The 14,497-nt window shown below is 38.4% G+C and overlaps 1 protein-coding gene across 3 annotated transcripts in view; it reads right to left on the bottom strand.

Annotated features, from left to right (window-relative positions):
* Window positions 1-14,497, bottom strand: part of IRAG2 (inositol 1,4,5-triphosphate receptor associated 2) — a 135,275-nt gene that overhangs the window by 34,835 nt on the left and 85,943 nt on the right. Inside the window, exons 19-23 of one of the 3 annotated variants that reach the window (XM_042946085.1) lie at window positions 9,756-9,817; window positions 8,548-8,628; window positions 7,875-7,971; window positions 5,545-5,692; window positions 4,725-4,806 (exon numbers count right to left, since the gene is read on the bottom strand). In XM_042946085.1, coding sequence (XP_042802019.1) covers window positions 4,725-4,806; window positions 5,545-5,692; window positions 7,875-7,971; window positions 8,548-8,628; window positions 9,756-9,817 — 470 coding nt within the window. Of the gene's footprint in view, window positions 1-4,724; window positions 4,807-5,544; window positions 5,693-7,874; window positions 7,972-8,547; window positions 8,629-9,755; window positions 9,818-14,497 lie in introns of those variants that run through there. The other 2 variants (XM_042946083.1, XM_042946084.1) reach the window with 2 other exon arrangements.

The following is a 14,497-nucleotide window of genomic DNA, read 5'->3' as shown; positions in this document are numbered from 1 at the left end:
TCTCTTTTTTTTTTCTGCAATATTCCAAATAAATGAATTTTCTGGGTCAGTAGAGTAACTCCATTTTTCCCAAAAATGTCTTAAGCTGGGCCCCAAATTATTTACTATGAGATGTTCTTTTTGAGATAATAATCTTATTAGAGTCCTTTGCTCACTCAGATAGATCATCTTAAGAATACGGATGTTCAGGGGTGCCTGGGTGGCTCAGTTGGTTAAGTGTCTGACTTCAGCTCAGGTCATGATCTCACAGCTCGTGGGTTCAAGTTGCTTGTTATGAAGGCTCTCAAGAGTGACAAAAATCCTAGAGTTTGAAGCCAAAGACGTAAGAAAAATACCATAATTTATGGGTCACTGGGATAAACACAGATTACATTTTCTGGCAATTTTTATCTCACATTTCATTCTAAATCCCTGTACTTATTAATGAGAATGCTTAGAAAATTGTTTTCTAAGGAGAATTTTCTATTACTTATGAAGTGGGGGGGAGTTGAGGGGTAGAAGGTAGGATTTACTCTCATGAGAGAGTGAATCATGCAGTGAACAGGCTGCAGAGATTCTTCAGGGGAGAAGAAACCTGGAAAGGGAACAGCGAGAATTAGTGATATCAGCTGCCAAGTGCAGCAGACAGACTGCTTCCTGGGGACTCTAGAAGAAATGGCACAGAATACATCATGAGAACCTTCAGGGAACCTATACGTTTCCCCAGGAATGTTGGGTAGGAGTTTCCATTGTGATGTGTTAGCTCCTGCTTCTTAATGGCATCAAGACCATGGGGGGGGTGGGGGGGGGGAGCAACAACAACAACAAAAACCAAAACTCAGTCACATAGCCTAATGACAGTGTATTTGGAGATCCTTTTAGATAAATAAAGAAGCTCATTTACTAGCCAAAAAACTACTTTCAAGGTAATTATGATCAATTATTATGAGTGAAAGTTCTAAATTCAGTATTCTAAGAGGAGCCATGAGAAAGGCTTATTTTTTGAACATGGACAAACAAGAATTTGAATCCCACATTTGCTAGTTACCAGTTGAGTGATCTTGGGGAAGTTACTAACCTCTGTGAACTTCAGCTGTGTCATTTGTAAAAGCCGAGAATGCCTACCAAAGTTGCAGAGAAGATTAATAACATGGCATGTGGAAATGCTTTCCTACAAAGTACCTGGTACACAAGTGATGTTTGTTTCTTCCCCATTCTTGGTAAAATCACTGCCAGATAAAAGGGAAATTACTAATAACCAAACATCCTGTAAGCTTCCAAGTTCAACTTCCTTCATTAAACTTACAATAACTGCTAACTAATAGCAAAATAGATTCATTTCCTTTTTCTTTCCTTTTCTTAGCTACTCAATAGGATAGGTATTAAGGAACAGAAAAATGTCAGATACACACACTTAAAAGGAATAATAAGAACAAGTCATATAACTTAGCAGTGAAAAGAACCCCATTTATTAAACGGGCAAAGATCTGGGGAGATATACCTCCAAAGAAGAAGCACATTGGTCAACAAGTACAAGAAAAGATGTTCAACACCATTGGTCATTAGGAGAATGCATACCCAAACCATCAAAACCTACGTCACACCTGCCAAGATGGCTATAATCAAAAAAGAGACAAATGTTGACAAGGATGTAGAGAAACTGGAATCCTCATGCATTACTTGCAGGAATATAAAATGGTGCAGCGACTTTGGAAATCTGTTTTATAGTTCCTTGAAATATTACAGATACCATACGATGTAGCAATTCCACTCCCAGGTATATGCCCAAAAAGATACCATATGGGTACAGAAAAACTTATACACTAAAGTTCATAGTAGCATTATTTACATAGGTAAAAAATTGAAACAACCCAAGCACTCATCAGCTGATGAATAAAATGTGATATAGACATACATTGGAACATTATTCAGTCATAAAAAGGATTGAAGTACTTGTAACATGCTACAACATGGTGAAACTTGAAAATATCATACTAACTGAAAGAAGTTGGCCACAAGAGGTTATTCCATATATATGAGATATCCAGAATAGGCAAATGCATATACAGAGAAAGTAGATTAGTGATTCCCTAGGACTGAGGGTTTGGTGGGAAGAAGGGATAGACTGTTGATGGGTATGAGGTTTCTTTATGGGATGATCAAAATGTTCTAAAATTGATTTTGATGGTTGTTGTGCAATTCTGTGAATTTAATTAAAAGCAGTTAATTGTTCTACCAAGAACCATAAAATACCTAAAATACCATAAAATAAACTTAACCAAAGATGTAAAAGATCTGTATGCTGAAAACTATAGAAAACTTACAAAAGAAATTGAAGAAGACACAAAGAAATGGAAAAACATTCCATGCTCATGAATTGGAAGAACAAATATTGTTAAAATGTCAATACTACCCAAAGCAATCTACACATTCAGTGAAATCCCAATCAAAATTACACAGGCATTCTTCTCAGAGGTAGAACAAACAATCCTAAAATTTGTATGGAACCACAGAAGACCCCAAATAGATAAAGTACTGTTGAAAAAGAAAACCAAAGCTGGAGGCATCACAATCCTGGACTTTAGCCTGTATTACAAAGCTGTAATCATCAAGACAGTACGGTATTGCCACAAAAACAGACACACAGACCAATGGAATAGAGAACCCGGAATTGGATCCCCAAATGTATGGCCAACTAATCTTTGAAAAAGCAGAGAGTATCCAATGGAAAAAAAGTCTCTTTAACAAATGGTGCTGGAAGAACTGGACAGCAACATGCAGAAGAATGAAACTAGACCACTGTCTTACACCATTCACAAAAATAAACTTAAAATGGATAAAGGACCTGAATGTGAGACAGGAAACCACCAAAACCCTAGAGGAGAAAGTAGGAAAAACCTCTCTGACCTCAGCCGCAGCAATTTCTTACTTGACATATCTCTAAGGCAAGGGAATTAAAAGCAAAAATGAACTATTGGGACCTCATGAAGACAAAAAACTTCTGCATTGCAAAGGAAACAATCAACAAAACGAAAAGGCAACTGACGGAACAGGAAAAGATATTTGCAGAGGGCATATCAGATAAAGGGTTAGTATCCAGAATCTATAAAGAACTTACCAAACTCACCACCTAAAAAGCAATCCAGTGAAGAAATGGGCAGAACACATGAACAGACACTTCCAAAGAAGACATCCAGATGGCCAACAGACACATGAAAAGATGCTCAACATCACTCATCATCAGAGAAATACAAATCAAAACCACATTGAGATACCACCTCACACCAATCTGAGTGGCTAAAATTAACAACTCAAGAAAAAAACAGATGTTGGCAAGGATGTGAAGAAACAGAAACCCTCTTGCACTGTTGGTGGGAATGCAAACTCGTGTAGCCGCTCTGGAAAACAGTGTGGAGGTTCCTCAAAAAATTAAAAATAGAATTACCCTATGACCCAGCAATAGCACTACTAGGAATTTCTTCAAATGATACAGGAGTGTTCATTCATGGGGGGGTATGTGTACCCCAATGTTTTTAGAAGCACTTTCAACAATAGCCAAATTATGGTAAGAGCCCACATGTCCATCAACTGATGAATGGATAAAGAAGATGTGGTTTATATATACAATGGAACACTACCTGGCAGTGAGAAAGAATGAAATATTGCCATTTGCAACAACGTGGATGGAACTGGAGGGTATTATGCTAAGTAAAATAAATCAGTCAGAGAAAGACAAATATCATATGTTTTCACTCATATATGGAATTTGAGAAACTTAACAGAAGACCATGGGGCAAGGGAAGGGGAAAAAATAGTTCCAAACAGAGAGGGAGGCAAATCATAAGAAACTCTTAAATACAGAGAACAAACGGAAGGTGGATGGGGGGTCTGGGGGAGAGGGGAAAATGAGTGATGGACATTGAAGAGGGCACTTGTTGGGATAAGCACTGGATATCGTATGTAAGCGATGAATCATGGGAATCTACTCCTGAAACCAGGAGCACACTGTATATACCATATGTCAGCTAGCTTGATAATAAATTATATTTAAAAAATTAATAAAAGCATTTACCTGAATAAGTTGTTTAATATGTGAATTATATCTCAAGCAATTAAAAAAAGGAAGAATACTGGATTGTTAGATCCTGAAACAGAACTGTCTGCTCCTTTTGACTGAGAAAATTATGGAACGTGGTTTCAGCTGTAGACAGAGGGATCACTCCATACATATCTCCATAACCTGGGGAGTTTGCCTAAATGACGTGTTATTTAGTGTTATTCTTTTTTTGGTAGAAAAGTACCATTAGCACCTAACTGCAGCAATGAATACTCTCTGGGCACTGCCCTACTTTGTGACTTTTTACAAAGTACCAGCACTTCAAAGATTATCTAGGTTTGACTTCAATTCTTAGACAGACAATGAGACCTAAGACTTATAGTCATTAGTAAATTTTAAGTCCCAAATCAGCCTGCCTCTCAAACAAAATATTCAGCATACTTCACCAAAATCTCCTTTTGTCTATTTATCCTTTAGCTTGTACTACAGAAGGAGTAGAAAGCCCCCACATGACTGAATTGTAATTTCTTGTCAAGAAAGGTTGACATTTCTCATGCATCTGTGTTTTGTGGTATAAGATTCACACTGGCTATAAGAGTGTCCATAATACTTCAAAAAAATATACCATAGAAGAGGACCAGGATATGGTCGTACTAAAAATAGAGGTGAAATATAATCAAATGCTCACTTCCATCCTTAGATCATCATTCGTCCTGAGGCAACCTGAAAGATCTGTTCCTGAGTGGGGGCCAACTTCAGGGCCTGGGCACCTGGCAACAGAAAACAAAGCTCCTTACTCCTGATGGAAAGACGGAGAATTTCAGCTAATACCAAATGTTTCCCTTCCCTGCCTAAGCTTAACCAAATTTCTAATTAAGTTCATGGTTTTAGTAAGACATAAGGAAAGCCAGCTCCAAGCTCCACCAGAGAGAGATGGCAAACCATAGAGAATCTAGCCAAAAATGGAAATAAAGAATTTGCAATTCAAAGTCTTGTTTCTGCATCCTTGATACAGAAAGGAAATTTCACCGGGGTGGATAGTGCTCACAAACCCCAGTGACATTTCAAACTTTTCCTGAGGAAGGTCAGTCTGTGTACTCAGAAAGGTGAGCACAGAGGAGCCAGGGGAGAGGGAGGATGTGGGGATAAGGATTTGCAAAGGCTCATTAACCTTGAAGAAGAAGGAATAGAAATGTGATCAAAACCTATTTGAAAAAGTTAACTTAGCAGTATATAGTATATTCTTAAAACCTGGGAAACATTTTGGGTAGCCCAATTTGTCTTTTTACATTTTAGAATGGATGTTACGGAATTCAAAGTGCAAGAAAACTGCACTTCAAGAAAACTATAGAGATACCTTTAAAATTGTCAATTTTCAGAAAGTTAGATAAGTTCCACAATAAAACCTTCTTACTTAATACATTATGGTCCCAGGATTCAAAAGTTTAACTGATTAAAAAGCTTAGGCAATAGGAATAGGGTAAATATATTTGGCTCTTTTAACTTACTTGTGTCTTCTAGTCACATCCAAAGCACCATCCTCTATTTTCACATGGTTGGGCCTTTCACATGCATCTTGGATTCGGTTGGCTACACCTGAGAAAGGTGTCAACTCCAGTCTTGGAATCACTGTAAGACTCTCTAGATGCAAGGCATCTGCAGAACAGAAAAGAATAAAAACAGAAATTTATTTCTGGTTTAAACTATATTTTACGTATATACATACATACATACATATTCTTTCCCTCCTGAGAGATGGAACTATTTCTGAAAAAGCAGAAGTCAATTCAATTCTATTTTAACATAACCCTCCCCCCCACCTTGATGCCTTGTTGTATGAAGTGAAAATGCCAATCTTTTAAAGCAAGTTGGGGAGGGGGCAGAAAAATCCCTGCCTACTAAGCAATTAAAGGGGTCAGCAATTTGCAACCAGAGGGTAAAATCCAGCCTAATTTGTAAATAAAGTTTTACTGTATCACAGACACACCCATTCATTCAGTATTGTCCATGGCTGCTTGTGTGATACAACAGTAAAGCTGAGTAGTTGCTGCATATAGCCTGCAAAGCCTAAGATATTTACTATCTGGCCCTTTACAGAGACAGCTTACCAACTCCTGAAGAGAAAATTGTCAGATGCTGTGACTAGAAGTCATTAAAGACACGAAAGAAATAGGGTGACAAACTGTTTTTTGGAGAAAACCATCTTGTTATGTGTTTTTCTGAGTATAGGAAAAAGAGTTTAATGGAAAAAAACAGGCTTTGGAGTCAATCACAAATTTTTAATTCAAATCCTGGCTTGGCCACATACTAGCTGTGTGACCTAGATAAATAACTAAACCACTCTGAGCCTCAGTTTACTTACATATGAAGTGTAAGTAATGACAAAATGACCGTAGGCAAATTACTAACTCACTGTTTCTGTTTGTTTATTTATTTATCATTTATTTTGAGAGAACAACAGAGCATGAGTGGGGGAGGCGCAGAGGGAGAGGGAGACAGAGAATCCCAAGTAGGCCCTGCACTGTCAGCACAGAGTCCAGTGCAGGGCTCGAACTCACAAACCATGATATCATGACCTGAACCAAAATCAAGAGTTGGACACTTAACTGTCTGAGCCACCTAGGCGCCCCTGTTTCCTTATCTTTAAAATGGAAATGACATTAGCATCTACCTAGCAGGGAGGTGATGATTAAAGGAGGTAACAGCAATGTTAAGAGCAGAGAACTGTGCCTGGCATGCAGCAGGCACTCATAGGGACTGTTGACATTGTGATCACGTTACTACCCCTGGGTTAGTGTGAACAAAGTCATCTAGAGAAAGCACGAAGCTGTTGTATGATACAAAAAGGCCATTAGCAGTGGTAGCACTTTTCCCTTCTCCACCTGAAATGACCCACAGATCACTCTGCTTTCTATTTATTTCTTCTTAACTTTATTTGATAACCATCCCATTTCTCTTGTCATTTCAGAACCAGGCATTAACTTTTGCTTTCACTCACATCTAGCTTGTGATGAGAGATGAGAGATGTCACTGCTTTGAGCCTTTCCTAAGATAAAGCTCATTCTCCTTAGCCTGGCCTTGAGTAATAGCCCACATGTAACCTGCAACTTGCTCCAAACTTATATTCAACTATATCCCAGCCAAACTCCAGTTTCCAAAATGACTTGTCCAGCTTTGATTCTTCTTCAAACATTTGAAGCTTTTGCATTCTTACTTCTGTTTTACTTTGTTTTTCCCTCATGCCATTCTCCTCAGTTAGAATACCTTGTCCATGATTTTTGCTTTTCCAAATGCAACCCATGTTTCAAGGCCTGGTTCAACTCTCATTTCTTCTATGGAGACTTCTCTGAGCCCATTCTTTTTTTTTAATATATATATATTTTAAGTTTATTTATTTATTTTGAGAGAGAGAGCGCGCGTGCAGAAGCAGAAGAGGAGCAGAGAGGGAGGGGGAGATAGAATCCCAAGCAGGCTCCATGTGTCAGCACACAGCCCGATGTGGGACTCGATCCCACAAACTGTGAGATCATGACCTAAGCCAAGATCAAGAGTCAGACACTTAACCAACTGAGCCACCCAGGTACCCCCTCTGAGCCCATTCTAATCTCCCTGATAATCTGTGAGCTATTTTAAGATTGATTCTTTATTACACATAATACGGTGCTTTGTACAGAGTAAGTGCTCAAACATAAGTTCGTTGACTGAATTCTGGGATAAATATCCAAGTATTCAACAACTTTTTCTGTACAAATATAATTGTGATTATTTTCCCATTCAAAAAGAGCCCTACCCTCAGCCATGCCTGACAGGGTATAAGAGTGGGGCTATCCATGCTTACCCAGCAGAGGTGTGTACCAGCATGTATGTTTGAAAGTCAGGGGTGCCTGATGTATTCTTGCTTCTTGACTGCTATATTGTTTATGGCAACACTGCTTCTGAAGAGAAAATTAAGTACTGTTAGGTATCTAAAGGCATGTAACAGTATGTTTCATTATCTACTCTCTTTATCTCCAAAGGCAGAAAGACTATTACCGGTCTCAACCCTGTGAGAGAGGTCCAGAAGAAAATAAATGATGTCAAGTAAGAAAGCTTTCATCCTCTTGAACAAAAGGTATACTTTACCCTGTGGGTAAACTATAATTCTCATTAAAAATCACAGTTCAATAATTTAACAGAATTATATCAATTCCCAATAATCGACATTCTCATATAAACAAGAGCTTTGAGGAAAGAGGTATGGGTGAGGGGCAAGCTTAGTTATACAATATTTCATCATGATACCACAATCAAATTTAAAATATTGCCATACCATAGGGTCTACCAGCATTGTATGCATGTGTGTGATAAAGAAAAAGAATAGGAATCCATTGCCTCATCTCATAATCTCCCAAAGAAAAGTGGTAGAGTTTAGAGTTCTGAGACTACTGACACATACTGGACTTAACTTTCTATTTTGGCATAGTAGTGGTTTGCAACAGGCACTTAAATCGTTTCAAAAAGCTTAAACTTACCAGTTGTTCTTGAAGAGGTTGTTGAATTCCATCCGTGCAGGACAGGGGATCATAGTGAGGAAATTCTTCATCTAAACAGCTCTGTCATGAGAAAATGGTGGAAGATATTCAAAGACAGAACGATGACAGAGTCAAAGAAAGATGCAAAACATATTATGCTTAAGAGAAGATATGATGCTACCTGAGGAGGGTAGTTATTGGCCAGTTCTTTCTAGTGTTCAACTTTAAGGGAAGAGGTTTGTAATTGTAAAGCTTTCATTTTCTTTTCCTCATTACTTGTTTTAGAAATGAAATCCAACGATCAGGGACAGGAAACACAAGGGCTCTGTCATTGAAATCTTTAGGCAGAGGCCAAAGAAGCTTGGTGGAGACATGTCAGTGTAGTGAAAATGGTGTCTATGAAAATTTTATAGCTATCAAATTGTGGCCCTCGTCCAAGAGGTAGATACATATCGATCACAGTTATGCTATAATATAAAATCGTATTGGTGTTCCTAATATGATTAGAGAACTTTTGGATGTGGAGGTTTTTCCACTTCAACTTATTATAGGGGGCTTTCTAGGCACTCTGCCTAGCTTAGTCTCCACATGAATAATTTTTGTTCTACTTAAACAGATGTGCCTGCAATACACCCTTGGAAACAGATACATGCAGACATCACCCCTCTCTTTCTTCCCTTCTCCAGTCCCTCCCCCCCAGTGCCAAACTTACCCTTCCTTATGTTCCTCATTTAAGAACAAAAAGGAGAAATTCACCAAGTATCATGAGGGAAAGAAATACATTGAACTCTGCCATGGATATATTGAGATATCCAGACAGAAAGGAGTTGAAAGTTTAATTCAAACAGGAGAAAATAAGAGACAATAACCACCCCAGCCCATCCAAGAGTACACATTCAACAGTATCAGAAAGGAGGTGCCTAAGACTAAAAAACTGGCCCTTTGCTAATAGATAAATTCTCAAATGTTTCTTCTTTGAAAGATGTTATTAGAAGCCATTCACTAACGTGAGTTCTCTCCTCTTGTTTTGCTAAATGCTTTCAGTGCATAAGAGAACAAAGTCCCCCGGAGGATTTTCTTCTAAATTGGTTATTTAATTTTATAATCAAAATCATTACCTATTATAAATTAGCTTCAAAACCTTACACAGATTGGACCTCTTCCCCACAGTAAACACACATCACAGGTTTTTTTTGTTTGTTTTTTACCTGAAACGGTAAGCCATGGCGTCGTCCTTTAATTAACTTCTTTCTCAGTGACTCAACTGTTGCTATAAAAAGAATTCATAACCAGCTTGCTTAATATGGACGTTAGTAACCCGCTTTTTCCCCTGGTTAATTTCATAAACTTTTAACAGTTTTAAATTTGGGGCCTGAGGAAAGGAGAGGGAAAAGCAATGACTTCTGAGAACACTATTCTCAAATCATGTCCTGGGGCAGTGGATACAGAGAACAAAGGTTGGAGAGGCTAAACCACTATCACTCTTGGGTATTAAAATTAACCTTGGTAGATGCAATTGTCTTCTAGAGGTGAGTCATAGCATTATTTCACCTTCACATAGGAATACACCTGAGAGGTCATCAGTCCAACTGCCTACAAGGTAGAAATCCTCTCTCTAAGCAGCTTCTGCTGGAGCTATGAGTGATGGGAGCCCCAGAATCCTACAGGTACATCTGAGATCATGAGAACGTTGTTGTCCAGAGGATTTCAATGATGACTCAGTATGCATGGAGCTGGGATCAGACGCATAGGATAATGCTCAACTCGGTGTACTCTTTCGTGCAATTAAAAATATTTATCTTTCTACTTAAGTGAAATCTGTCTCCTAGTAACTTCGAAATTCTCATCTCTGGAGCAACAGAAATGAAGAAAAAAAATACCTTTTTAACCCTGAGCTACATAGTAACATATCACTTATTTGACAATCCTTACTCTTTGAAATATAGCCAAGAACCAGAAAACAGGCCCAAATCTTTTGAACCAAAATAGATGTTGATATGCCTGCCCTTTATTCATATGGCAACTCCTCACGCTTCCACTCATGCAGTAGGCTCTGGATTTATCTATAAATCTCACAAGCTCTGACTGTGTTCTCAGCCCACAGATGATTAAAAAACAAATGAGGGTAGGAAGCTCTGCTAGATGGAGACATATTAATAGCTGCCACTTTTTTTTTTTCCTTCTTTTCTTTTTTTTTTTTTTTTTTATATCACTAACAGCCAGGAAAATTAACAGCAAATATTCTGGTGTCCAAAACACATGTGAATCTGGTGCTTATTTTAAAGACCAACAGTTTTATATCTCAATAGCCTGAAGAAATTCTGAACCATGAAAATAATGTTAATATATGTGAAAAGTACATAATCTATGAAATTATTTTTTCTAGGAAAAAAGGCTTGAAAAAATAAGTAAAATTCTATTTTGTAAGACTTTTTTTGGTAAAAATTACTTATTTTGCAACTAAGCTTGACACAGTGTTACTGGGCCCACCAGGAGGAAATTATCTTTTTAAAAATTTCTAACACACTTAAGTAGTAAAATTATTTAGTTTTTAATACTTAAAACTCCAGTAAAGATTCAATTTTAGAAAATTCTCTGTGTTAACTCTATTCATAAATAAAGCCCTAAACTTCTCCAGACCTACATCTAAGCAATAGCAACCAAACCTTTTAGAAGTGGCCAATATTATGTCTCTGAAGGTAATATATCTCCAAAACACTGTCTCTGGATTTTCCAATTAAGCTTGTGTTTCACAAGAAATAATGAGCTAGTAGAAGGCTGCCTAAATTGCCCATCTGCTTTCCCACCAGGCAATCTTGGGTTTTAGGAATAGTCCATCTCAAGACATTTAAATTGTAAACCTTATTTCAACAGATGTTTTGTGAAATGTGTAGCAAGTATTTCCATATGTTTTATAAGGCAAAACATGTTGCCTTTATGACCCTAATTTGCATTCACCTTTGCATTCTTTTTTATGTGTTTGGAGTTGGATCTGCCATGTCTCTAGGACATTTAGATTTCACATGGAAGGAAATAAAACAATGGCCACTGTATCCCCTGCTGTTGCCATCTGTGATATAGGATGGGACCAGGTGTCTCGGATACTTTGCCTCTGAAGAAGCTGAGACAAAACAACTTTCCAAATGACTATGCAATGAGGCTTTCGGGCAAAGGCCCTGCAATTAATTGGCTGTTGCTAATTTAAAGCCATAGAATTAGAGCTATTATAATGTTAGCTATCAGTGATGGTTGATATTTAAGGAGTATGGACTCTTGTAACACAATATATGCGTCACCTCATGTTCTATAAAAGCATGTATTAAAAAACATCAAATTTCATTGAAAACCACAGACAAGGAGAAAATAATTTACAACACATATGTCTGTCAAAGGACTTGTCTCCAAAATATGTCAAGAAATCCTCTAACTCAAAAACAAAAGGACAAACGTCCTAATTTGCAAATGGGCAAAAGACTTTCATATGTCACAGCCAATCAGCACAAAAATGAAAATCACAAGATACACAGGAGAGTGGCAAAAAACAAAAAGACTGATACCATCACACGTTGATGTTGTAGAGCACCTGGAACTCCCAGACACTGCTGGTGAGAGTGTGAAATGTTACTGACCCTATGGAAAACTGGCAGTTTCTTAAAAAGCTAGTTACAGCTACACTACGACCTAACAACTCTGCTCATAGATAGATCTTTCTCCTAAGTTAAAGAAAAACATACGTCCCTACAAAGACCTATACACAGATATTCATAGCAGCTTACTCCATAACACCCCCAAACTGCAAATAACTTAGATGTCCAATAATAGGAGGAAAGATAATCAAATTGTGGAACGTTCATATAAAGAAATATGGTTCAGTCATGAAAATGGCATACCACTGAGAAATAAAATAGTAAGATAACTATTATGTTGAGAGTAAGAAGACAGACACGAACAAGAGTACATACTTAATATCTCAATTCTGGAAGCTAAACTAACCCATCGGGGATAAAAATCAGATCAGAGGCTGATTCTGGGCACCTGGGTGGCTCAGTCGGTTAAGCATCCAACTCTTGATTTCAGCTCAGGTTATCATCCCATGGTTTGGTTGGTGGGATCGAGCCCCATGTAGGTCTCTCCGCTGACAGCACGGTGCCTTCTTGGGATTCTCTCTCTTCCTCTCCCCCCCACCCCCCCGTACCTCCCCTGCTTTCAGACACACTCTCTCTTTCAAAATACATAAAAATTTAAAAACAAGAAAGATCAGAGGCTGATCCCTGTAGTGGAGGAGGTGGGAGAAGGACAGTAACTGGAAAGTAGCACAAGGGAACTTTCTGGGGTTATAGAAGTTCTGTGTTTCGATGTGCATTTGGCAAACTGGTTAAACACTACACTTAAGATCTGAACATTTCAGGATAGGTTAATTGTGCATCAAAAAATGAACATAAAAATTGTAAGACCAAAAATAACTGAGTTTATGAGATAAACACAGTTCGGGAGAGATCACTAAAAACGCACATGTACCACTGTAACCAGAGCACTGACCAACACAATTATAAACTATTAGTGCCTTGGGAGAAAATTTGGATCACTGAGACATGCATCTTAAGATGACTGACTAAAGGCTGCCTCACAGGATAATAGAAACGTACAATAACAAAAGCATGGAGAGCTGGCAACATTTAAATGGGATAGTGCTGGTGGGGTGCTAAGAAAATGCAGATGGAAGTAGAACTCTCGGGCAGCAGGACTGCTAAAGAGAACACAGGAGGGACTACAGTCTGCCACAAGCCAGAGCTCTGCAAGGCTGGGTGCACCTCTCTGGGGAGGGAGGCCCAGGTGCAGACCCTTGATTTTAATTTTCTTAAAGTAAAGCTGAAAGGGCTCCTGCTGCCTGTCAGCAGCCAAAGCCGAATGCTTCTTCCTTCCCTGTCGAAGGTTACAATTCCATGCCTACCAACCCAGATCCTATTCCCAGGGAAATCACGAATGAAACGACATAACTTCCATATTATGCTCACATGTCATTATCCATTTGCCGATGGTGAATGAGGTAATGCACGTGGGAGAAACGTACTCTATCAGAACAGACTCTGCCAGGTATGACCAAGCACTAGCTAGTGTTTTGCATGTGTTATTTATAAACTACTGCATTTTCTGGAAGAGGATACGGAGACTCAGAGAGGTAAAGTGATTTGCCCAACATTATCCAGTTTCTCATTTGTAGACTTAGAATCAGAATGTAGGTTTGACTTCAAATACCATGCTCTTAATCATTATGCTATACTGCCTCCTAGATTATTTCATCCATTTCTGCATCCTACATTTGGGAAAATTTAGTCCCCCATCCCATCAGAGCTGTTGAGCAAGCTTTTTCTGACTTTGGGTTTTTCCCTCGGTTCTCAGCTCAACACCTATCTTTAAGTGTGTGAATCACGTGAACCCTTCTTTCTTGTCTCATTTCCCTCTTGTGTACTAGCGGCTCAAGACAAGTGGCCCTCATCTTGCATCCATCCTCAAAGCCAGATGGCTCTTATCTGTCCCATACCTCATGCCGTTCATGCTAGGGACAGCAAGTCAGAAGAGAGTTTCCAGTGAGATCATCTAGGTGAAAGCCTTCTCTAAACTATAAAGTTAATAGAAACACTACGCTCAAATAAGGAATTTATGATATACAGGAGCTTCTCGGGTTCTCTTGCCAAGGAAATATTTACAATGTCTAAAAGAAATTAATTCCCTCATCATTGATTACATCAGGGACTCAATGAAGATTTCATGTGGGACAGGGGCAAGAAGAGGATGAACAGCAAAGAGGTGATAGCTTGGATTAGATCAAGTGGTCTATGTTTTGTGTACATTAGAGTCACTCTAATGTGTTGGGTAAATACCCTAGATCTAAGAAGCCTTTTTATTCCCTTTTCAAAACAAAAATCCATTTATACATCTAGAATGGCCT

This window comes from Panthera leo, chromosome B4 (genome assembly GCF_018350215.1).
Source record: "Panthera leo isolate Ple1 chromosome B4, P.leo_Ple1_pat1.1, whole genome shotgun sequence".
NCBI lineage: Eukaryota > Metazoa > Chordata > Mammalia > Carnivora > Felidae > Panthera > Panthera leo.
This window is presented reverse-complemented; position numbering and strand designations above follow the sequence as displayed.